The sequence below is a fragment of the Cimex lectularius genome, unplaced genomic scaffold, assembly GCF_000648675.2.
Source record: "Cimex lectularius strain Harlan isolate CLEC.00 unplaced genomic scaffold, Clec_2.1 scaffold153, whole genome shotgun sequence".
In the NCBI taxonomy this organism is placed as follows: Eukaryota; Metazoa; Arthropoda; class Insecta; order Hemiptera; family Cimicidae; genus Cimex; species Cimex lectularius.
The window spans coordinates 882,251-908,869 of NW_019392833.1; the positions used below are offsets into that span (position 1 = coordinate 882,251).

Genomic DNA, 26,619 nt, shown 5'->3' on the forward strand with positions numbered 1-26,619 from the left:
ATTAAGAAATCTTAATTGTTTTGTGTTATTTAAAGAACAACCAGGACAATCCAGTTGAGGATTACATTCCTCTAACCCGATTGTTTCTTTACGTCCTCTGTAAATAAGATAAAAGAGAAAAACAGAGAGTGGTCAAAGTATTGTTGTCAAGGGAAAAAACACTGCTAAAAGAGTAGTTTCAAATGCTCAAAAAACAAAAAATCTATAGAAGAATTGTTAACTTATCTACATCTTTTCTTTATAAATTTCATAAGACACACCTACTGATATAATTCTCATTAGATAATTGTAAGACGGAGTTACTGCTTTTAATATGTTGTCAATGATGGATTACAAGCATTGCATTTAATAAATCCAACCAACTGAACGGAATAATTTGCATTTGAAAGGGCAACACTTCCTAGACAAAGTTTTAGCCCACTGTATAAACATGTAATGATTAAAATATAAATGAATAAGTTAAAACTTTTTTTTATTAAAACATTTCAGCAATGAAACCAGCAAAAAACGATCCATTGAATTAAAAAGAAAACTACGAAATCGATTTAAATTGAATATCTATTTATAACTTTAAACAACCAACAAAACATGAATTTTAACAGTATTTATGTCTGTTTTATACGGTTTGTTCTAGCTAAAACTAAATAAAGACCTCAATATCAATTAGGAAGAATTAGGTAAGGCTGGACAGTTTTTAATTTATTTAAAGTGATCATAATATCGATAAAGTTTTAAACCAATTTGCATTTCAATTAACAATGTTAAATTATAATACATCTAAAATCGTGATTTATTCAACAACTCCAGATCTTTCCAATTAATTAATTTTAAATAATAAAATAAAGGTAAATAACTGATACAAACCTCAACACAAGAAACAAGCAAAACTAAAGAAAATAAATAGAAAAAACTTGTAGTTTTAACTCTAATAACTTTTGAAATCCAAACTTCTCTTGGACTATTTTTCTGTTATTGGAGTCTGAAATCTGATCTGTTTCAACGGTTTTAGCCTTGTCTTTTACCAGAATGGAGAAAACAATAGAACATTAAAGAATCTTACGAAAAAACGAATGTGAGAAGGGATCAAGCAAAAGAATTCGGATCAAATACTTCAACAAATCTCGTGATAACTTATTAATATTTTTATTTATTACCATTTTGAACGGTCAGTAAATTCGTTCAAAGTTTCAACAGCCAATATCTTCTTAGTACAACTATTTTAGCCATTTTACAGCAAATAGATAAATAACTAATTCTTCATTATCAACTCATGGGTGATCAAAGGGAAAACAATACGTATCCATCTGCATAAACAGCTCGCTACTTAAATAATTTTGATTTGCATTATTCGTTTTTCTTTAATCAACCTCTTTTAAATAAGAAAGTAGGGGTTAGGAACACTTTTTTTTTATCCCATTCGTAAGTATGTCTGGTTTGAATGCAGGGCTCCTGGATTCGAACCCAGGACCTTTACCTTACAAAAATGAGCGCAGTATCAGCCCCTTAATCATTGCGGTCACGTCGCCCCATTAGCAACTCTTCAAAAACCCGAAACTGATAAAGAAAATACCAAAATTATAATCCCCATTATATCTTAAGCATTTAATTATTTATTATAGCCCAAGCCAATGCCAAAAAATCTTATAAAAGTATTTTAAAAAAGGTTGTAAAAGGTAGTGATCGAAATTATACGAATCGATCATCATGACCCATCTCTAACTAATCTCTGCTTCTGAAAAAATCATAATTTCTTATATCACTCCAATCTTCTCCATAAATCAATTTTCTGTAATAAATTGGAAGATATTTTTAGCAAACTTTCTAAGAAAAAGAAACGAGCTAAATTAAGTAAGCACAGTTCAATATAAATAAACATAAAATCGTTCGTTTTAACAGTAATTAAATTTAACATGCCTAATACCTTAGCCGTTAAAACACCCTTAAAAATTAATAATGATATTAATAATAATAATAAAATGCCTAATCTTCTAATTTATATGCTATAAACTTGCTCTTTTATCATCTCATTACAACTTTTGACTTTAATCATACTGGAGAAAAACATAATAGTAGAGAATACTAAGAAAATCAAGTCTGAGTAACCAAAGGATCAAGCAGCATTCACCGAAATCATTGCTTAAAAAATTATGATTTTATAACTCCAAATCTATTCAATTAGTTTTATATGATAAGATAAAGGTTATGAATGTTGGGGGAAAAACGACTCAGAATTTTTTTTAAATGCAAAACTATATTTTTTGTAAACTTAAATAGAAAGAAAATTGTAAGTTTTTACTCTAATAACTCTAGTACTTATTAATATTAAATTTTTTTAGTATATTTTGGCTGTTTGACTCGGAAATCTAATTTATTGCAATCGTTTTAGCTTTGTATTTAACCATATAGAAGATAAAAAAGAAAAAGTAGGCTTCCAAGTGAGTCTGAGAAAGGAATCAAGCGAAAGGATCCATTAGGATGAACCAAAATCATTACTTCAATATAAAAAAAACATGATTTCTTGTATAATTAGTTGATAACTTTGGCTTTTCCAATCAATAAATTATGAAAGAAAGTTGAAGTTCATTTTATACAATCGTCTATGAGTAAGAAACATAAATTTAAATAGACGTTAAATTGTCTGTTTTAACTATATTAAGTTTTGGAAGTACAAATTATGCCTATCAATTATTTTCTATTTGTATTAGAAATCAAATATATTACAAACAATTAGCATTCTATTTAGCCATATTTTTTTATTAATTAAATTTATTTATTAAAACTGGTCTTATTAAACCGCTGGGCTCGAAGAAATAGAATTAACCCTGCCAAACTGTGGCAGGTTAAGAAAGAAGTCGGTCCCTGGTCCACGAGCAGGGTTCGAAAAGGGAAAAGGCCATACTGACAAGACTACGCATAGGTCATACGAGAATAACGCACGGGCACCTGGCCGGAAAGCGACCGCGTAGGTGCCCGTTATGTAAGGACAGAATAACGGTCGAGCACCTCTTCCAGTGCAGAAGGCTTGATGTATATAGACAATATTTTGGCATATCATCGGACTGTGCGTAGTCTTGAGGCACGGCAGCGGGCACAGATCGCTGTTCCGGTACCTCAGGGCTATAGGGATTTTTAAATGTATATAGTTTTATAGGTTTGTGTTGTGTCTGTGTTTGACTTTATGTTAATTTATTGGAATGAATGTAATTTATTAGCGTGAAAGGAAGGGGTTGCTTATAGCCCCACCCCGAGGAATATCAAGTACTCTGGGGTGAGTGTATGACGTCTGGAGAGTAAAAGTAATTTATTAGCGTGAAAGGAAGGGGTTGCTTATAACCCCGTCCCGAGGAATATCGAGTACTCTGGGAGAATGAATGTTACCAGACATCTATGTTTGTGGTAATGTGTATATATGTATTGTATGTTTTGTTTTTATTCTGTATTCGACAACCTGAGGTACAAACGAGAGACTAGCATTCTAGAATATCAACGTAGTATATATCTGAAATCAGAGAGTCAGTAACCAGATCGAGACGCTCAAATGGTTGCAGTTTAAAACAAAATATGCGCGAAAGAAAAGAAAAAGAAGGAAAACACGTAGAGGGCCGGCGATGACCTCAGCTGTTTGTCGGCCCATAAACTTCCCACTTATATATATTAGACCAACCATTAATTTTACAATAATATTATACAATACATAAATGTTTACATTCTTATAAACCCATTGGTACAATAAGATTTACATTTCACTATTTATTTTTAACTACACAAGTTCATATGCCTTTGTTCTTTTTAATCTTCTGACCATGTTTCGGTTATGTAGGAGTTTGGTCGCTTCCACATTCTCGTGCTGGCTGAGGCGAGCCTGATGTTTGGCGGCAAATCTTTGTATTTCCGCCGTGACTTCAGCGATCTTAAGATCCCTATGTAAGTCCTTATTGCTTACGTACCAAGGTGCATTGACCACGTTACGTAAGATTTTATTTGGAGTGTTTGTATGATTTTGATATTGCTGTGTTTGTTACAACCCCATAGGTGAATACCATATGTCCACATAGGCTTTATGACTTGTTTATATAATAATACTTTGTTTTGTATAGCAAGATTGGATCCACGTCTTATCAACAAGAACAGTTGTCTATACCTTAAACCTATTTCTGTCCTTTTTTTCGTCACGTGTTCTTTCCATCTCAGCTTGGCATCTAAGGTCATTCCCAGATATTTAGCTGTATCGCTGTATGGTATAAGTAGTTCCATCGTTTGTGAGCGACGGAACATGGTCAACATATTTGTTTGTAAAGATTAGATGAACTGATTTATGCTGATTTAGCTTGTTTTTCCATTTTTTTGTCCATGCATTTTGGAGGATTTTGGTTAAATGGGTGATAGTCGGTCCTAGTGATATCACCGCTGTGTCATCTGCAAACGTTACAATTTTTACTCCATCTATTTTCAGAAAATCACTGGTGTATAACAAGTAAAGCAGTGGACCTAATATGCTTCCTTGTGGCACTCCTGCATTTATTGCTTTTAATTTTGAATATTGATCTTCTTGTTTGACTCTAAACAGTCTGTCAGTTAGGTAGGGACTGATAATATCGACATACTGCTTTGGTAGCATACCTTTTAGTTTAAAAGCTTGTGAGACATCAAGGAAGATAGCAGAACAAATTTGTTTTTCTTCGAGAGATTTTTCTATTACGTCCGTTACTCGGTGAATTTGGTCTATTGTTGAATGTCTAATTCGGAATCCAAATTGGTGGTCAGGAACGATTTTCTTTTTTTCTACAATGGGTTTTATTCGTTTTAATAATAACTTTTCGATGAGTTTACACACTGTCGGTTGTAGTGATATGGGTCTATAGGGTTTGACCTCGTTCGCCGGTTCGCCTGTTTTTTTTTTTAAATGTTATTTAGCCATAATGGATAAAGAAAGGATAGTAAAGGGACCTAACATAACGAATCTTCAAAGTGAATCAAGCGATCAGATGGTTCAGCAAAGCCCGTGGGAACTCGTATTAATCCAAATTTCTTCAATAAATCAATTTTACATGTTGTTATAAAGAGGAAGAACATTTTTATAAAGCCGTGTCTGGGAAGGGAACGAGCGAAAATTTATCTGAACATAAAGTAAAAGCTCAAACAAAATTCCCTGCATCTGTTCTTTGCTTTGAAAACTTTGAAAAATGGCAAAAAGGAGGGAAAATTCAAAAAGTGTGGTTGAGATGGGAAGTTAGTGTCCGAGTGTATCTAGGTCACACAATAGCTCAAGTGGTAGAGCAGCGGCGTATCTAGCCAAAAATTGTGGGTTCGAATCCCGCTCGTGCCATTGACTTTTTTATCTCAACTAAAAACCTTAATTAATTGTAATATATTAATTGGTCAAGCGGACCACGAAATTAGTGAATTTAATTATTTACATAATAAAATAACAGAGGTGCAATATTTTTTTTTAAGAAAAACACGTGTTAAACTGAAATAATTAGTAAGGTGACAGTATGAAGATAACACCAAATCCTACAGTTATAAAAAGTAAATAAGTTTAAAGGTATTTTTGTTCAGATTTGTTAACACCAATAGACAGACATGTGAAGAAGGAAGAAGGAGGTCATGGATCTTCATTATGCCTTTTCCAAGTGGAATGTAAATACCAATAAACCGCACGGCCTTTTACTCTCCACTTTTTACTTTTAATTAACGCTGACTGCAATACACTCGTTGAAGGCTTTATTGAACTTGAACAGGGCCGTTATTTCACCAGAGCTAAAAATTAGAATAAATATTCAGAAATCGTGCGATGCGGTCTGGTGTGATGTAGGTTTCAGAAAAATATTTTCTTTATCGTGCCAACGTGTCGATCTTTATTGAGATCATCTTCAATCATACAAGATCATATCAATCTTGAAGAAGATCTCAATAAAGATCGAAACGTTGGCACGATAAAGAAAATGTTTTTCTGACACCAACCGCATTTCACGATTTCTGAATAATTATCGATTTACGGTCACTAATCACCACACATTAATAAGTTAAAATGAAGTATACCTTCACTAAAGCTCTCCGTGGCCATTTCATTTGTCGCCGAGAATCAAATAGATTTTACGACATTTGAAAAATGGCAAAAAGAAGGGAAAATTCAAAAGGTGAGGTTGTGATGGGAAGTTGGTGTCCGCCTGGATCGAAAACACGATAGCTCAAGTGGTAGAGCATCTGCGTATCTAGCCGAAAGTCGTGGGTTCGAATCCCGCTTGTGTCACTGACTTTTTTATCTCAACTAAAAACCTTAATTAATTGAACCTTAATATTGTCGAATTCAAATGTTGTTGGCTATGTTTAGATAAAACCGTACCTATCGGTATCGTCCACATCATATTTATGTTATCTCATACGTTCACCAACATACTGCTTAGTTTGCCCGTAGTAGAAAATAGGACAATCTTTACACTAACACATTATATTACATTTGATTTCTTTAACAAAGAAAGAGTCTTTACTTTTTAATTTAGTAAACAAGTTCTTCCCAATTTTGTTCTTAAACTTATACACTACTTTTACGTTATCACAGGTTGATTCCAATAAGCGGTTAAATTTTTTTTAGAGGCATTATCTACCAAAATAATGGTTAAAATTTTCTTCTCCAAAGAGATAGGGTTTGGTTTTGTGTTAGGTCCATGCATTGATTCAATAGCCTGTTGATCAAAGACATGGGGTACCCGAAACATCGTCATTTTTCGTCTTATAGTTCATTTTTAATTTATTTATAAAATTATATAAAATATACATGTTTATAATATAAACGGCATTCATGATTATTTAACGATCTTCTCGAATTTTTAAGAAATATTTAAGAAAGAACAGCTACTTACACGTCTGCAACTTACGGTTCAAAATATTAACTTTGGTTTTTGTTTTCTTATATTTAATACAAAATTATATATTAAAGCCTGATATCCATTATATAAATAAAGATAGTTATTTTGGTTGTTCATTTTTTACAATTTGGCTGTGCGTTTTTTCTGAAGATTATAAGGCTCGAATTCTTAACCATACTGTTCCCATCGCTCTTCCTCGAGACAAAGGGAGATGGGAATGCGAGGTGGGTCATGTACCTTTAGACGAAAAATTCCGAAAGAAACGGCTTAGGCCTTTCGCTTTTAAAAATTCAACAATACTCTTTTACTTTGCCATTTTTTTATTTTATTTTTGTTTTTTTTTGCTTGTATCCCGGTGGCAGGAGGAGCCGAAGAACAGGATCGAATGTATATTATGCTACTTCCTTGTTTTCCCTCTTTCATATTATGACCAGAAATAATAAGACGTCGTGCCTTTAATGTTTCGATCGTTGTCGATTTCCTACAAGAACTGTATCGCTGGAACAGTGGCAGTTAATGGTTGTTGTTATTGTTTTTCGCCTTTTCCTTTGAGATTGGTAAAGAAGGAATATAAAAAGAAACGATCCGAAGAGAAACGCCATTTTAAGGCCGAGGGCCTTATCGCCCTTGAACTTATATTATTTCCTCACGGGTCAGAAGGTAACAGATATTACTTGATCCACTACTAGTACTATTCCGATTTCAACTGTTGGTAACTTTCGAAAAGTATTCAAAGAAAAACAGTAAATTTAAAGAGAAATTTACGAATTTTATAAAAATTTTGGTAGGTTGAGCGTTTCACCATTCTAGGTCCGAAAACTCGCCCGTTGACTATGTTCATTCAATTCCAGTTGTTCTAAAACAGCGTCTTTTTTATGATACTATTTAAATTTCCCTAGTTTTTTACTCATCTTAATGATTTATCGTTCAGACACTTAGACCATACATTCTAAGCTCTAAGACCGGCATGGAACATATTCAAAAATTGCAAACCTACGCTGCTCTAGAGAATTGGCCATTAAAAATTGTTAAAATCTTTATTCAAAGCAGAGAATTTGGGTAATAACATCAGTTCATTCTTCTAAGATTAAATGGGAAAATCTAAACCTAGAAAAAAATAGAGTAACAGTTTTGAAACAATATGACAAATAATTATCTGTTTTGTATAAAAATATACCACAACATATAAAACACACGAGAATCAAAAATAAATGTTAAAACGAACAATCCAACGAACGAAAAAATTAATAGAATTAAGAAAAATATGGGCGTCGGTGGCCGCAGCGGTTTAGGCGTCGACAAGGCGCTCATCATTGTAAGGTAAAGGTCCCGGGTTCGAATCCAGGGCCATGCATTCGAACCCGACATACTTACATATGGGCTTTTTTTTCAAAAACACCGGCACCCCGAGGGTTGATATAACCTCTGCTGTTGCGAACCCTCGTAAAAAAAATTATGAAAAATAATTAGCATGTTTCATAATGATTTGCACATACAGGCTGAGCCTTTTTTTTTTTTGACGCACCATTGGAAAATCAACGTGGGTGCGTTTAAATCTGACTCAAGGCCTATTTCTTTTGATTTTAATATTAAAAAGAGGAAGTGAGTCAATTTTCGGTGCACCATAGGAAAACTAACGTTGGTGCGTCTAATTATGACTCGGCACAATTTATTTTGTTAGTCTCGTACCAAAAAATAGGCGAGTCACTTTTCGACGCACCATTCGTTACAAATTGGTTTTAGTAGGTTGGAAGGAAAATAAACAAAACCAATCTTATTAAAACATTATTCAAACACAATGTAAAAATTTAAAAAAAATTCTTCACAAATTAATTTGATTAAGGTTTAAGAGTATTTTTTTCTGGTAAAGTAAAAAAATTAAATAAATGTAACAACCTCCTTTGTTAGCAAACCAAAAATGTTCAAAATTATTATAATAATTGTTCGAACAGACCTCCATTTGCTGCAACACAGTAGCCTAGACTGTCGTAAAACGATGATCGGACGAAAAAAATACTCTTAAACCTTAATCAAATTAATTTGTGAAGAATTTTTTTAAAATTTTTACATTGTGTTTGAATGTTTTAATAATATTGGTTTTGTTTATTTTCCTTCCAACCTACTAAAACTAATTTGTAACGAATTGTGTGTGGAAAAGTGACTCGCCTATTAGCCTATAATTAGACGCACCACGTTGATTTTCCTATGGTGCACCGAAAATTGACCCACTTTCTTTTATTAACATATTAATCGAAGTAAATAAGCCTCGAGTCAGATTTAAACGCACTCACGTTGATTTTCCAATGGTACGTCAAAAAATGACTCACCCTGAATATTCATAAACATTGAAATTTTTAGGGGTTTTTTCAAAGCTTTTTAAAAAGCGTCATAAATACATATCTTTTTAATAAATTTTAAAATAAACCAAACCAACAAAAATGCTAGGTACATTCAAAATCAGAAGACAGCAAGCAATTGATTTATAAATTAAATTATTAAATTCGTTCATTTCTCAAGGAAATGAAAAGTGGTTAGACACAAACTGACTAGAATCCAAGGATGTTTACACGAGAAAGTACAATAAATACAAAGATGTAAGTATAGTCAAATAAAATTAAACGCACCACTATTTTATATGTATACACAGACATAGATACATATACACACACAAATATATATATATATATATATATATATATATATATTTTACTGAGTGATTCGACAGGCGCTTCTACATCCAAACTTCAACAAAGAAGTTCGTATGAACCATGGTCCAATTCTTAACGCTTTCGCAAATATTAAACATTTATTTCTTGTTTCTGTTTTTTCTACTATCTAGGGTTTTCGTATGAAATCTAATCGCAGCTCACGAACGTGTCATTTTCGGGAAAATCTAAACAAATTGAAAAGAACGTTAAATTGCCTTTCATATAGCACCTTTCTAGAACTTTCAATTTAATTTTCAAAAAATCACTAAATCCTTGAATAACTGCTAAATTTAAAATCTATAAAAAATTGAAATGCAACATCGTTCGAAATTGACGGTAGAGCTTGCATATTTCATGGCAACTTATTCGTATAATAATAAGTTTTCTCGCGGTTTACACTTTTCTTGAATTCCATCGAACCAAAATGCAGAAATTTTATGCTAAATGAGAAAAAAGTGGTGAAGGTGTGAAAAAAGGGGAATTGGGTTGATCTAGTAATACACCTTTTTGTCCAGGGCAAAATTTATTTCCCAGCTTTAACAAAATAAAAAACACAACAAGAAAGAAAAATGAAACAAAACACATAAAAAGGAGACAATAAGCATAGTAAACAACAAAAGCAGAAAATTTGGACAAAATAACTACGCTAAACACAGTCGAAAGGACAACAATACAAAAGTTGTAAAACCCAACTCTAACTTAATAAAAAAGCACGCTCAAAAAGGAAAATTCAACATAAAAATTAAACAAAACACACAAAAAAGGGACTCTATACATTGTACTAGATTAACCCCATCGTCCCTTCTTCACACCATCACCACTTTTTTCCCACTTAGCATCAAATTTCTGCATTTTGGTTCGATGGAATTCAAGAGAAGTGTAAACCGCGAGAAAACTTATTTAAAAAAAATAAAACTTATTAAATTTATGCATTTTCCTTAGATATAATCAAAGACAAGGATATATCGCTAGAAAGCTTATTAAACAAAGAATTTACCAAATTCTACCGAGAATTTTTCTAATCAGATTTCAAGTATAGCTTTTATAGTTGCTTTGTCGTAAAAGTAGCGAATCACCCGATATATTAACGAATGCATTCGGAATTTTGGCCATTTTGTAATAGTTGCGAGCATTTGACTATTTTTAATAGCATGTTCGTCAGACAAATTTTTCTGAAAACAATACTTGGTTGAAATTCGTCTAAAGCAGATCGTCTTTTCTATCTTATGTGCTTTAGGAAGGAGGTAGTTTTGGCCTATTTTATTATGTCAAAAGCACGATAAGCTTAGAAATTTAATACAATAGGTAATGGCTAATAATTCATCCACTACAATTAATTTCTCCACACATTAGTAATCAACTTATTTAAGGCCAAAGATGTTCAGACTTTCTACGACGAGAATAAACGAGTAAATATGCAAACACGATAATAAAAATTAATTATGCAACTTAATTTTGTATGGTAATGAGCGCATTCAAATGTATGTACATTTCACTTTCTGGCTTTTACTTATTAAAATTATTTTTGAAGAATAGATTTGGCTGAGATATGTGTCAGTTTTTACATCAGGAATGAAGCAGTTTTGACCTATTTTACTGTAAAAAAAGATCGTATTTTCTAGAGACTTACGTGCTTTTGTGAAGGAGGCGGCCGGCGTTTAGGGGGTGGTGAGCGGTTTGATGCTGGGGTGAAACTGGCATCACGGATGATATCGAGATGGGGGCGGCTGCGCCCTGGCTCAAATCCGGTGGCACAGTTCGACAGACGTCGGCGGCTAATTGACGACGATTGGAACTAATCGGGTGAGAATTGGAAAGCACTAAAAGACGTACGGAGACGGATTTTTCCCGGATATTCTACGGCGATTCGCTTCACCGACGAGAAAAGTTACAAAGGAAACTCTCCTACTTTAACATCCGACTTACAAGCTCTAAGTCACACGTGGTAATTGGGACCATTGTGCTTGGTTTTTGTCGGATCCGAGCACATATTTGAGTCAATTAATTCTAGAGTTAAGCTGATAACAATGAAAACCCCAAGGCGTTGTTAATACTTTCCTCTACATCTCGAGGTTTATAAAAACAAAGAGGAATAAGTCGGCCCAACAATTTTCTCTCGTTAATGATTCAAAATTTGAACAGAGAAATAATCAATGGTAGACAGTTTATAATAATAGTGTGGTTTTATTTTTAATTTTAAAACGGGAAAAGTGGGCCAAAGAAACACTGCTAAAAGCATACCTCTACTGGTATACTGACGGCTCCAAAACTGACAAAGGCACGGGAGCTGGAGTCTTCGGGATGAACCCAAATACGGTAAACCTAGGTAACAGTTTTCCAGTCTGAAAAAAGCGATTGAACAATGCGCCAGAGAAATAAAAAGGCTAGGAATACATTCCTTCCTACAGGCAGCACTAAGGCCCTAGCGTCTTGGGAGGTGAAGGTAAAAAAGTGTTTGGAACTGCACAGAAGCCCTGTCGGAAGTCAGTGACACTAATAAGCATGCACTGGATAGGAATACAGATAGAAGAAACACTGTGCAGATACTTACAGGAAGAGGAGGGACCGCAGATCACATTTAATATTTCTGTGAAGGTCTATGTTGGTGCAGGTCTTGCAACTAGGACAAGAAAAACCGCAAGCAAGATCCTACTCTAAGGAACCGCTGGCAAAGCTATGGAGGCTGATTAACAACCTGAAGCTGGCCAGTGTGTTATAAATAACAGGGGAGCACAATAGATCTATTCAGGACGAAGTGCAGTAGGCCTTATGGCCGTCTCTGATATCCCTATCCCTTTTTATTTGGTACGTAAAAGTTTATTAACATATTTGGCAAAATATATCTGACATTGAAACAGCAAGGACAACAGGACCATATAAATTAAGAATATTGATAAAGATATACGTCAAATCATATGGGTAATAGGTACATAACATACAAATACTAATACAGGCTGATAGATAGACACACAGACAGATAATAGTTAGATATGACATATGACATCCAAATATTCAGTTAATATAGGAGAACGATGCACAGTTAGTGAGGCCTTACAGTTTGATTATATGATAGAAATATGTGTGCCATATGGCGTAGATAGTTTGTGATAAACTGCTAATCAGTTAATGATAGGCAGACAGTAAGATAGAAAGATAGATATATAATGTGCAGATAGATCAGAGATTTTTTCAAATGAAGCAATTTTGTTGTAGTATTATAGTTTTCTATATGTATGCAAATAAAATATATTAATTTATTGAATTTAAAAAATATCTGTTTCTGAATAGGTACAAATAGCCATTTTACATTTTCACTGTATATTTCAAACATTGAGCAGAAAAGTACTTGAACAGTAAGGGAAAATTGAGCATTTATGAAAGCAGCTTTTTACAGTAGTCACATGGTTCGGCAAATAAGTCAAGAATCAGATGTTCAAACATAAAATACTTTATGGAAAGGGAAAAACATGAATAAATGGAAATCAGGCGTGGTTTCAAACCGATAGAAAAAACATCTACAATTCTATTGGTCGGTGGAAAAATAAATAGTTCGTGGTCAAAAATGTTATTTTATCGATATAGTGAAATATCAAAATATCCACTTGCTATTAAATATTGTGGCCTGATAAAAATTAATTCTAATTGACCAAGAAGTGAGGGTTAACGGTGAAACAATAAAATTAACATTATGGTTGAAAAATGTAGATTCGGCTTAAAAGTGGTGGTCATTTTTACAACAAAAAGCAAAAATGCAAACTTTCAAAAGTCGAATAAAGTCAATTATATTGCAAATAAATGATATACATATGAATAAAATATGTAAAATAGTAAAACATCACTTTATTTCCTTAGGAGATGTAAAATGCAGCCCTATAGACAGAAAGTTATAAGGCATCTTTAGATAATACAAATTCTTTGCGGATATAAACAAAGATGCAAGGAAAAATAATTTGTACTCATGGAGGTTCTAAATATTTTTCGAAACATTTTTTTAAAAATTCAGAGTTACCCAAAACGTTAGTATTTTACATAAGATGCTGTTTGGATGAATCAAAATCATGTTGAAAGGAAAAATAAACAATTTTAATTTCATATTGTCTCCATAAAAAACTAGATTTTTTCTCAAGATTTTGTCTTTGTCGATTTGGCCGAAATTTTATATATTTTAAAATAATAAAAGGCCAAAAATACGAAAATTTTGAACTACAATTCAGCCGGAGGCAATCGAACAAAAAAAATTAATTTAATATGAATGGAATTCTTACGAAAATGAAGGCCCACTGACAATGAATGGCCCAAGGCGTTTAGTTTCAAAATACAATTAGTCCAATTCTCCAAAGATTTGGAAATTGCTCCAAGACAAACTTAATGTATTTTTCTCAAACGTTAGTTAAAAAAGTAGTTCTTGATAGTTCGTTTTCATCGACTATTAGTTCATATTTTAAAATGTTGGACAAAATCCATTTTCACTCAGCAAAAAAAAAAAAAAAAAACGTTACCAGTAGGTTGGAAGAATGTATTTTGGGGTAAAACGATCCGTTGCGTAACAAGGGGGAGTTCAATAGGATTTGCGAAGCCTTATACAAACGAAAGGGGTCCGTGCAGTCGCACAGTGACTGCTCCAGGCCGATATTATGTCTCCGCTTTTCACGTTCGCTTTGCTCTCGTTTTTGGTAGTTCTCGGGGAAACTGTGATCCAAAATGTTGGCGGGTTTCAAAATGGTACGGCTGTGTACAAATTTAACAACGGCAGTAAGTTCGAACCGGGCGAATTGGATAATTGTACAGGTATACTTTGCAATTGGTTTTGATGAAAAATTAACTCTAGATGTTGCAAGCCTTATTTAGCACTTGTAATACTATGTGATTATGAAATAAGTGAACTTATTTATTATTACAGCAGAGGTCCGTAAACTTAGATCATAGGCCTCGGGGTCCCGGTGTTTTTGATTTTGGAGAATTTTATTAATATTTTATTAGCTTTCAACAAAAGAATGATTAAACGATTTCAAATTTGAATGAATACATGAATTTTGAACTCTTTTAAATTTTGCTGTTACATTATTGCATATAACTCAGCTAAAAGTTATAAATTAATAATTAATTTCATAAAATCTAACATAAAAATTTCATAAAGTTTCATAAAAATAAAAGGGGAACAATATTCATATATATAATCAAATTCATTTATGCACCGTTATCACAAATATTTATTAGATTTTTTTTTTTTTAACTTCTATCTGTTTTAGTCCTTTTCTTTCAAATTAATAAGACAAAATATTAACGTCCCTCTGACGGTTATTGGGATGTTCAGGGAAGAAAATTAGTTTTCGCGGTGAAACAGAAAAAAAAATAAATAAAGGAGAATTTTTAAGAGAAAGGGAGTTAAATCTGTTGTCATATAGTTTCTAATAAAAACTATTCCTGAAGCATGATGACAAAAACTCTTTTATCAGGGCCGACATCACGAGAGTGTCTCTTTGGGGGCGTTTGAACTTTATTTGCGGGTTTTAATTAGAGGAGGACCCTTTACAGCAGGCGCAATGCTCTTTTTCCACTCGTGGAAAATCACGTTTCAATAAAATAGTCGCAGAGACTCTTCTGTCAATTTTTTTAAGGACAGCGTTCAAATTGCTTTTCCTTTTTTGTAGGTGATGTCTGTTTACTTGTTACACACTGGAGAACTAACAGAAAGCTTATTAAAATGCCTAGTATGTGTAAAAGCAACCTTTCTATTTACTAAAACCTCAATCCGATTTTTTTTAAATGTTCATTATTGATGACCTTAAACAATTTTAAATTTCTACCAGCATTTTTTTTTCATTTTTATATACAACAAGATAAAGCTTATGTTTTTATAATAGAAATGTACCGATACTTTAGCCCTTTGAAAGAAAAGTACTCTGTTCTTTAAATTTATCTCCTTTAATTAGCGTGACACCTCTAAACAAGAAACTACACATTCCTATGTTACAGCAGACTTCTTTTTCGCCTTTCTACGCCATGGATTAATTTCTATTAAAAGTTCAAGTTGTTCTTTCTCTACGGTACTGAGTTTTCTTTGCTTTCCTAAGAAACTTTTTCTCGGTGGCTGTGTTTAGTCGGTCGAAACGAGAAGCCTATGTGAGGGAATTGAACGTTTCCTTCTCCGGTATACAACAAACATTAGAAGAAAGCACAAAATAGACGTATTAGGGGTATTCACGATCTTTGTGTTAACCCTGTCAGCTCCTGTTAGCTCCTGTTAGATCGAGAAAAATGATTTCGTAGACTTGTAAGAATCGGCTAGTTAACATTGCTCGATCTAACAGGCCAGGGCCAATGTTAGATGTTAGGTCGAAAATGTAGTCACATTGCTATCCGTTAGGGCGTAGGTAACCAACATGTCAGTCATGATTTTAACAGCTGTTTTTTGTTTACACGTATTTTTATTCTCAAATACGCATTAATTAAATCAGACCAATACGCTTCCTTTGTTAATTTCTGTCCTGTTCTTATACTCTCATTCATAATAGATACATCCCATATCCTATAAAGTTGTGGGCTGTTAGACGTTAGGATACAAGTTAGGTATGGCCGCACGAATTGGAGCGTGTCATTTGTTAGTACTTTACGAGTGCATAGATAGCATTTTGAATGAAAGAGTTGATTAATTTCCCTCTTTTCTAACTTCTGGCATCTTACAATTTAACACAAAAGACAGACAACACAAGCCCTCAAGTACTGTTATAGCCTTATTTTTGGTTATAACAGTCGCCACGCGCAGCATTGCGGAAAAATTAACGTTTAACGTGCTAAGAAAAGAAAGGGTGTTCACGATCTTACTGGACATTTCTCTATTCGAGTTAACATCTTATTGTTACATTGTGAATGCCCCTATTATATCAAAAACCCTCCGAGAGGCTATTGTAGAATGTTGGCTAAACCAAAAGCTTCACTATTCCCCACCTACCTCAGTAATGTACTAAACAACCAGCACCTTTGGTATGCAAAAAACTGAAATGCAAAAAGAAATAAAATCGTCCAACATACCAAAGTTGATATACATAGAAAAGTTAACGAATATGATTTCCATTGCACTACAACCTACGAAAAGTCAGTAAGTTGACTAGTTAAACCAGACATACTGTTTTGTTCCATCTTCTAAATAACGGATACCTCTATCGCACAAAACCCAAAACCGGCATAAGGTTGGTTAAAACTTTGCTTTATTAACTTTGAAACACCCAAGCATCCATCTGATACATCAAAGATCTGGACATGAGGCACGTCTCTTTTCTACGATATCGCAAGAAAACTGTTTCTTTTTAAAGAGATTGTTCCAACTCACAGTTTGTCGTTTTCAACGATCCGGATTTCAAGCTCATCATCAGATTGAATAAATTTACATCCACGTCCCTCGACATAAATTGTAAGGGTGACTCGTGCTCACAAGTGATTCACTCTTACAATTCATGTCGAGAGATGTGGTTGTAAATTCCTTCACCTGATGATGAACATGAAATCCGGATCGTTAAAAACAACAAACTGTGAGAAGGGACTATCTATTTAAAAAGATTAACCAACATACTCACCCCACCATGTATCATTTCTAATATATGCATTTCTTTAGCTACACGTTTTTTTGGCTCACCCTTTGTTTTCCTGAATTTTCTTTCTCTTACAGAGAATTTTCTTTTGTCATGTGCTACTTTCAAACAAAAATATATTACACGAGAACATATAAATATATCCGACTAGACGAAAATGGTTGTAGTCGATTACATACCACCGGTATGGTAAGATTATACATAAGCGTCAGATGAACTAAAACCCAAGATTTAGTTAACCAAGTTAACGAAAACCCCAAAAACCAAGTTAACGAAAAAGTACAAGTCAAATCACAAGTCTTCAAACAGCAAAATCGAAAATTACTTTATTCGTTCTACTCCTTCTTGTTACTAACAATTTTTATACAAGCTTTTTATCTACAAATTGTAGCACGACAGAAATAGTAGATTTAAATGTGTACCTTGTGATAATTTATTAATTGTTTAAATAATTGTTGGTTGAGATAAAAGACCACTCTATTTTCAGTTTAACCACATATTTGTCTTTCAACCCTGTTGAAAACTGCAAAAGAGATAAACTTCGGTAACGTTACAAACTTTACATAATTTCAAGTTGTGAATTCTCTTCACAACCCTAGCGAAGAATAGACGAAGTCTTGTATAACGTAAGGTTTTCTTTTTTTCCGAGACGAAAAAGAATTGAAACCGCACGGGGAAAGGATTTCTCAAAAATCTATAAATCAGTTCGGCATTCGATTTATTTCCCTTCCCCTGGTCGTAAATCCGGCAATTTTTCTTTCCAAAGAGACCTGCATTCTCCAGAAAAAGACAGCTAGGGCGGATCGTGAACTTAGCCTTTCGTCCTGTTCCAGGGAGTACGTCGTCGGAAGCGCAGCCGAGAAGATCCTCGACCCCGGCGGGCAAGGCGATACCCGTCGTTTTTGGACCCCTGCCCAAAGGACGGGATTATGCGACAGCCGCCCCCCGAGATACAACAGCCGTCAACCCTTACCAATACATTAAAGGGATTCTCAACTTTATCCACCCTTATCCATTTCAACCAGGTACTATATACATAACATTTATTTTAAAGTTGTACATAGGTAATACAACTCCCTCATCATTATCGAACAATAAAGCATAACATTGTTATTCTCACCATGAAAAGATTTTTGTTTTACTATTGTTATTAATTATTTTCTATATTTAGGATATATTTGAGGAGGATGTTTGAAATCGAATGTTGATGTTCACACTAGTCTACTTCATATGCTGAAGTTTAAGGTTTAATATTAATCATACGATAATTGTTTTATCTTTATTTTTCACTAGATAACCTTACAAAATAAATTATATAAAATGGTTTTTTTAAAGCAATAAGTTAATTTTTAAAGTCTTTTGTTTCCTTGAAGAAAGGGTTGGTTAAAATTGTGCTTGTTGTTCAGTGTCGGAGAACATCACGAAACGTATTGTTCTCACATTTTCCAAATTAAGTACAAAAGGCACATTCGCCATACCAAGAAGACATGACTACAAATGCTTTGATAAATAAATATACGTGAATGTTAATCAACCGTAATTAAATTATTTTTAAACAAAAGTAAAAACGATTTTTAGCCGGATCGAACTGGTGACTGCTGTCCAACAACTGCAGGTCCAACGAAATGTTCTAAATCAATTAAGAAATAGTTCTTCATAGAAAAATCAAAAATAAAATGAGAAGAACTAGGATTAATGCCAAATAAAGTCCTTAAACGCAGGTTATTATTTTTAATCTCCATTCATTTTTACTACTCGGAATACAGAAGTTACGCTAAAACCTTGTGACCTGACCTACACCTGACTCCGAACCCGCGATTGCTTCAGAAGATCTGCAGAGACATATTACATGTATAACAGCTTGGTGCAGGCAAGAGAAAATGATGATAAATGAAAGAAAGTTCGTCCAAGTCACATTTACACTATGGTGCAAATCTTCTCTAACAATCTACTACAACAATGATCCTATCCCCAAATCCGACTGCGTTCGTAACCTTGGTTTCCACCTAGATTCACGCTTAACATGGATCAGCGTACACGATTGATCGATTGAACGATGATGATGCTACGGTATACTCTACAAACTTGTGGGACGACAAATCAAGCTCTTCACTTTTAAATTGATGTTCAATGCAATAGTATGGCGTTATGTTTTCTAAATTTCCCATTCTCACTGCTCTGAAAGTAATAACTTAATAATTATAACAGCACCCTTCGCTTGGGGAACGAAGAGAGAGTTGACCGTCTGAGATGAGTTTAGGTCCTAACTATGTTGATAATTTTTAATCGAAATTTTAAATTGTAACATTTAAATATATTGCAAATATAAGAAGCTGGCCCTATAAACCAAGGACTATATATTGTGCAATTTGCAACTGTATTTTATGACTACTCTACCAGGGATGGTTATCATCAATAAACGAATAGCTCTGAAACTAGAAACTCGGTAAATAGAAGTTGGATAGACAGGTGGCATTGAAGGTCACATACATCATCGGTAGTGAAGTTCAGAGCAGTTTCGGATTTTAAGGCCCTGTCTATCATAACTTGTTTGGATATCATCGCATAAAGGGGAAACGTCGTAAACGAAAAAGGGGGAAAAGTCTGAAGCTGGTGAAAAAATTACGATTTCCGGCCAAAATAATGGTAAAAAAGGTCAATCATCCCTACAAATCAACGAACCTGAAAAAATGAATTTATTTAATCTAATAATTTGTAAAAACCTATTGTAAAAATATAAAAAAACTACTACTGGGAAAAATACTGGCAAAAAATTGATATCATGACACGTAGATAAAGAACGCGGAACAGTGGGTATTTTTATTTTAATGCCCTGGTAAATGTTATTAAATTTTAAAAATAAAATGATTTTTATTATGTATTATTCAGAAATCGTGAGATGCGGTCTGGTATGATGTGGGTTCAGAAAAACTTTTTCTTTATCGTGCCAACATTTTCATCATTATTGAGATCTTCTTCAGGGCCTGGGATTTACAAACATTGTTTAAATTTAACAAATACATGTAGGATGTGGAAAAAAGTGAATTTATACAAATTCAAAATTTCTTTTTCGATATTCAATCAAAGTATTTCTACTCTTCTTTGATTGAATATTAAAAAAAATATATTTTTTTTTGCATTGTATAAATTTACTTTTTTCCACATCCTACATGTATTTGTTAAATTTAAGCAATGTTTGTAAATCCCAGTCCCTGAAGAAGATCTCAATAAAGATCGAAACGTTGGCACGATAAAGAAAATGTTTTTCTGAAACCTACGTCACACCAGACCGCATTTCACGATTTATGAATAATTATGGACTAACGGTCACTAATCACCACACATTTATTATGTATTCTGATCTGGCGAAACAAAAACATAAAATAATCGCTTTCAATTCATTTTTGTTTTTAACTGCTGGTTATCAAATATTCAATATACCCATACAATGAAATATTCTGACTAAATGCTAATGAGGCAAGTTAAGTACATTTTATTATAAATTTCATTTTTTCTGTTTAATTATACAGGGTGAGTCATTTTTTGACGCACCATTAGAAAATCAACGTGGGTACGTTTAAAAATGACTCGAGGCTTATTTCCTTTGATTAATACGTTAATAAAAGAAAGTGAGTCAATTTTCGGTGCACCATAGGAAAATCAACGTTGGTGCGTCTAATTATGACTCGGCACATTTTATTTTGTTAGCCTCGTACCAAAAAATAGGAGAGTCACTTTTCGACGCACCATTCGTTCTAAATTAATTTTAGTAGGTTGGAAGGAAAATAAACAAAACTAATATTATTAAAACATTATTCAAGCACAATGTAAAAATTTAAAAAAAATTCTTCACAAATTAATTTGATTAAGGTTTAAGAGTATTTTTTTCTGGTAAAGTAAAAAAATTAAATAAATGTAACAATATTCTTTTTTCTGGAAAAGTAAAAAAATTAAATAAATGTAACATTCTTCTTTTTTCTGGTAAAGTAAAAAAATTAATTAAATGTAACAATCTCCTTTTTTCTGGTAAAGTAAAAAAATTAAATAAATGTAACATTCTTCTTTTTTCTGGTAAAGTAAAAAAATTAATTAAATGTAACAATCTCCTTTGTTAGTAATCCAAAAATCTTCAAAATCATAATAATAATTGTTCGAACAGACCTCCATTTGCTGCAACACAGTAGCCTAGTCTATCGTAAAACGATGATCGGACGAAAAAATACTCTTAAACCTTAATCAAATTAATTTGTGAAGAATTTTTTTTTTAATTTTTACATTGTGTTTGAATGTTTTAATAAGATTGGTTTTGTTTATTTTCCTTCCAACCTACTAAAACTAATTTGTAACGAATGGTGCGTCGAAAAGTGACTCGCCTATTTTTTGGTACGAGACTAACAAAATAAAATGTGCCGAGTCATAATTAGACGCACCAACCTTGATTTTCCTATGGTGCAGCGAAAATTGACTCACTTTCTTTTATTAACGTATTAACCAAAGGAAATAAGCCTCGAGTCAGATTTAAACGCACCCACGTTGATTTTCTAATGGTGCGTCAAAAAATGACTCACCCTGTATATTTTATTTTCACAGAAAGTATTATTTAGAAAGACAACTTTTAAAAAATCTGAATTAGGACGATAAAGTTTTAATCTATTGGCTGTATGCAGCTTAAAAAAGAAACATTGTCATATAAGCTATCATTAGTATTTATTAGGTATGTTAAGAAGCTATGTAAGAAGCTCTATTATTTTATAATCAGGAAAAATTTCAATCAAATGGGCGAGGTGCTGTAAAAAAATTTATCCCCTCTTCAGTGAGAAGCCCTTGGTATTCACAAAAAAAGACAGCCCATTTTTATTTGTCCGGCCGACCCACTTATCGTGCGCATTCCACTCCATTTTAAACCCCAATACATCACCACTCTCTCCGGATCTCAACCAGCCAAGTAAAAATGCAATTAAATTGTTTAAAAGGGTCGATTTTTTTGTTTGTTTCAGACTTGTTCCGCGACATGATGCGAGGCAATATCTCATCCCCTGCCACGGTGCTCAAGGTAAGATAATAAGTTCGAGAGAACTGGCTCCAAGTCAGATTGAATAATTTCACTCCGAGAAGAATTTTACATGAAACTTAAATGAAGTGATTTATCCAACCGAAAAGGGTATTAAACCTTATTATCGGAAATTAGTCGAGGATTGAAACATTCCTAAAATTCGAAAGCAATAAAACCTTAGGTATCAGTTCCGTCCATTTAAGAATTATTGCCAAGTTAACATTTATTCATTAATGATATAATTTTACATTTAGCGCTACGAAAAAAGATACTTTTGTCATTTATTTATTTGTTTTAGCACATTACACGGGGGTGACTCCCTAACCGCTAGTCATATTCGAACATGTTAAATTAAGAAATACAAATAAATTACAGTGTAACAAAATCAACAAAGTTTTAAAATCATTAGGACAAGTATTTAGCATTTCATTTTTGAACACATTAAAAGAAGACCACAATTATGCAATTGGCATATTTCATATTGCATCATAGGCCTTTAGTAGGTAAGTCATTGAACCAAATATCCCGTAATTGGTTCTATTAAATTGGGTGAAAACTGACAAATATAAGTAGGGGGATGAGGTTGTGGACAGAAGTAATGGCCGTTTATCGCTTTCCACAAGAAACACATCCCCATCAACATAGAGCGATCCTGAAAGGATTCGTCATTTGTTGAGATTTATCTAATTTAGCGGAGGCGATGCAGGATCCAGCGGCAACAGATTCGAAAGTTGGTTTAATGCAACACTGCACTCCTGTTTTTGCATCTTGGTCGTAAAACGAATTCTTAATGATAACTCCTTTTTATTGGAGTCAATTTCGCCAGCCAAAAGTTGTTCTTCCGCTTGAGTTCTTGTCTTTCGACGGTAAATTCGTCATCGATTCACAAGTTCTCAAGGGTCAATTTTTATCGCTGGTTTATATCTTTTAACATTTCCACTTCATTATACAAGACCTCTCTTTCACGTGTAAGTAAGTTGATATCTTTTTCAAATTTACATAATTGCCCCAACAGTATTTGTGACCCCTGGAAGTGGAGGACCATATCAGTTGCCGAGGCAATATGACAAACTTTTCAAAAAAAAGGACAAATATTGAGAGTACTTCCATTGAAATATCTTCTTTCAACGTGAAATGTTCTATTTCCTTGATGAAGAAGATAGGTTCAAAACTCTTATTCTTTAAACGATCCATAATCGTTAATAATACTATAAAACGTTATAAATAAAAATTTGATTGGGACAAATATTTTTATTGAATAAGGACGTAAGCAGCAATTAATAGTTTATTTATATAGTAGTGAGCTGTCTGGATCTTTAAACTATTGTGGCAAATCTTGATCTTCTGCTTAGCCCAAATTTTGAGCTCGTGTTGTTTTGTCCATCAAGACGATGCGCCCACGTCAAGAACACTTTGGACTGGTTTAAGATTGAAGAAACGTAAGAAAATATACATTTAAGTAATCCAAATTAGCCAGAAAGTTAAATTAAATTCTCCATTTTTTAAAATAATATTGCTTTTAACCAATCTGGCAAATTGTATGGAATCGTATAAATTAAATTTATTTGCAACCATACTTATAATAATTGGTTAAAATTGAAATTAAATTATATTTTATCATTTTCGCTAAGGGGCGGCTATAAAAATTTATTCTAAAATTTAAAAGCTACAAAAAGGTGTCTAGGTTTATAGCAAGAACGCCTAGAGAATGACATACGAATAAAAGTTTATAACTTCCAGAAAACCTAACTTTAAAACAGATTACAAAACATTTTTTTTTGGGGGGGGGGGGCTTACGCTGGCATATTACCCAGTTTTCTATTTTCATTTTACAGTTGAGCAGGATCGGCCGACCAGGACCAGGTCCCCGCCATGCGCCCGCACCCACTCATTCAGCTCCATCATCTTCTCATCTTCTAAATTTTCATGGTTGAAGATAATCAAAAAGAAACGTTTATCGACTTTAGAAATCCATAGATTATGTTGAAAGCTGATGGATTGTTGCTTATTAGGGCAGATTCCATGTTTATTGGTTTGGAAATGTTTGGGACTTTGCTCAGATTTTTTAGCAGTTTGTCTCTTTCATTTTCGTATTCTGGACATTCAAAAATTATGTGGGAAGGATTTGAAGGGCAATCGCAAGTGGGACAGTTCGGAGACGATGCCAAACCGATTCTCTTCTTGTAGCTACCCCATAGGCCTTGATTTGTCTTTAGTCTAAAAATAGTAGAATAGAACTCTTTTGACATTCCTTCTGGGCTATTGCCTTCCGAAAACCATGGTTTTTTCTTGAGCTCAGGGAACAGTGACCTGTAATAACTGCCAACATTTGATGCTTTGTATTTTTCTTGCCACAGATTTCTACAAAACTTTTCCAAAAAGTTTTTCCTGTCTTTTTAATATCAAGTGTTGGACCTGATGTTGCAGCCTCCTTTGCAAGTGCGTACACCGTTTCATTTTGCCATAAGCGTGCATGCCCTTTCACCCACACAATGCCATCCTTTTTCCCATGATTTTTGTCTCAAGCATTTTCCTACAGATTTGGGCAAAAATAAATTTGTGACAAAACCTTGAGAAAAAATCTATAACATTATTAACAACTTTTTTTTGTTATTTTAATTGTATACTTTTAATAACTTTCAGGACTCAATTTACAGGCGATGTTTACTCGTCAAGAGACAGTACTACTCAAAAACAATTGAACTTTCTCGAAAAGCATTGTCCCGTTTACTGTACGATAAACGCCCTGTAAAATTAACTAAAACAGCAGCTCATCCCAACTTTTTCGAATAAAACGACAGAACTGATGAAATGAAACAAAATCCTCCCACGACTACTTAACAAACGATCCGACTTATCAAAGCCTACAGCAAAAGACTACTTTATAACTCAATACTATATATGAAACCAATATGGACACATGGTCTATAAGTCGGGGATTGTGCCAAACGCTCAAACATCCTCTGTATTCGAACGGCCCTATCGGAAATTCTTCTAAAAATTCTCAACTTTGTATTTTATGTATCAAAAGAAACCACATGCAAAGATTCTTTACGTCCTAGTGGTACTATAGTAACTCAGTCAATTTTACAAAAAAATATTCCTACCTCTACAAACTCATTAATCGAAAGAGTCTCACCCGCCCTATTTCACCAAACTCTGTCCGTAGAAGCGACGATGGACAAGAGATCGTAACAGTGATAATGTCGACGAGGGTGCATGAAAATTTGAAAAAATCTTACGAATCAAACTGTTAATCTCTGTGGGAACAAGGTGACCAAGTGGACGGGTGTCTGACTCGTATTTGTCTCACTAAACGTTCTGGGTTCGAATCCTGGCACCATGGCTTGTTAATTGATTGTTATTAGACAAAAACACAGCCAAAAAGCTTTCCCTTAAATTGCGGAATAACTAATTAAAAAATTTAACTAGTTTCTGAACAGATTAAACTCATCGGATTAGTTACCAACCAGTTTCAACCAAGAAAGAATTTTAATGTTTATTAAAATTCATGTTTAGAAAATGTCCGAATGCGCTCCGGCCTGATACGTTGAATGCTTCGTCAAAAAGTATATACAAGCACCTAATCACATTAGTTATTAAGCTTTTTATTTATTTATTGTTTATTGACTTATTTTATTTTTGTTATTAAAATATTTTTTTGTAGTTATCCATCGGATAACTTAATAATAACCATATATTATTAATATCTCTAAGAGTAAGAATTTTGAAATTTGTGAACAGCATTTGTTACACGGTGAAGGTAGAAGAGAGAGTTGTTAATTTTACCGTTAGATCGTTAATCTTATTTTATTTTTTCGAGAGCCATATTTCTAACTTTACGATATTGACTCCGTGCTACACACACAGAATAAACAAACTAAAGTGGTATAAATTATATATTATTGCAATTTTCTTTTGACTTCATAAATCAATCAAGAAAGATAATGGAATGTCGCACAGTTTTTAATTAAAAATATATCCATTAAAGAAAGAACCTTCGTTCAACATGGATTCGAATAAAGTAGATATTAAAAGAAAAGGATGTTCAAGAGGGGAAATGTATAATTGAAAAATTGATTTTTTTTTCTTTTATGAGATTGATCCCAAGGGTTTACTGTATTAGTTTAACGTGGGTCCTAGTGGTCAAGTTACATACCATTTTTCAATTTTTTTTAAGGTTCTCGAGATGGAGATGGGCTATATTTTCCTATTCCTTTTGTCGCTTTTCCTCTCGCTCGCCGTGCCTGGGATGGTGCTGAGTCTGTGCTCCGCGGACCCGACGCCCCCGCCGAGCTGCGCACCGGATTGTAAACGGCGAACGCTGGTTTTCTGCTTGCAGCTCCTTCTCAGCTTGCTGTTGTAAGTCGGCCGCGAGGGCAGGGGCTGGGTGAATTTTC

At 33.5% G+C, this 26,619-nt stretch overlaps 2 protein-coding genes across 3 annotated transcripts in view; one reads left to right on the forward strand and one right to left on the reverse strand.

The window, feature by feature from the left end:
- LOC112127488 (trace amine-associated receptor 5-like) overlaps nucleotides 1-11,257 on the reverse strand; it is a 177,304-nt gene extending 166,047 nt beyond the window's left edge. Inside the window, exon 1 of the mRNA XM_024228561.1 lies at nucleotides 11,208-11,257. The gene's annotated coding sequence lies outside the window, so the exon portion shown is untranslated. The remainder of the gene's footprint in view (nucleotides 1-11,207) is intronic.
- A 2,926-nt stretch (nucleotides 11,258-14,183) lies between these two features.
- LOC106670541 (prominin-2) overlaps nucleotides 14,184-26,619 on the forward strand; it is a 44,948-nt gene continuing 32,512 nt past the window's right edge. For both annotated transcript variants that reach the window (XM_014400990.2, XM_024228556.1), the window contains exons 1-4: nucleotides 14,184-14,365; nucleotides 18,000-18,191; nucleotides 22,164-22,219; nucleotides 26,400-26,581. In XM_014400990.2, the coding sequence (XP_014256476.1) occupies nucleotides 14,212-14,365; nucleotides 18,000-18,191; nucleotides 22,164-22,219; nucleotides 26,400-26,581 (584 nt within the window). In that variant the 5' untranslated portion in view covers nucleotides 14,184-14,211. The remainder of the gene's footprint in view (nucleotides 14,366-17,999; nucleotides 18,192-22,163; nucleotides 22,220-26,399; nucleotides 26,582-26,619) is intronic.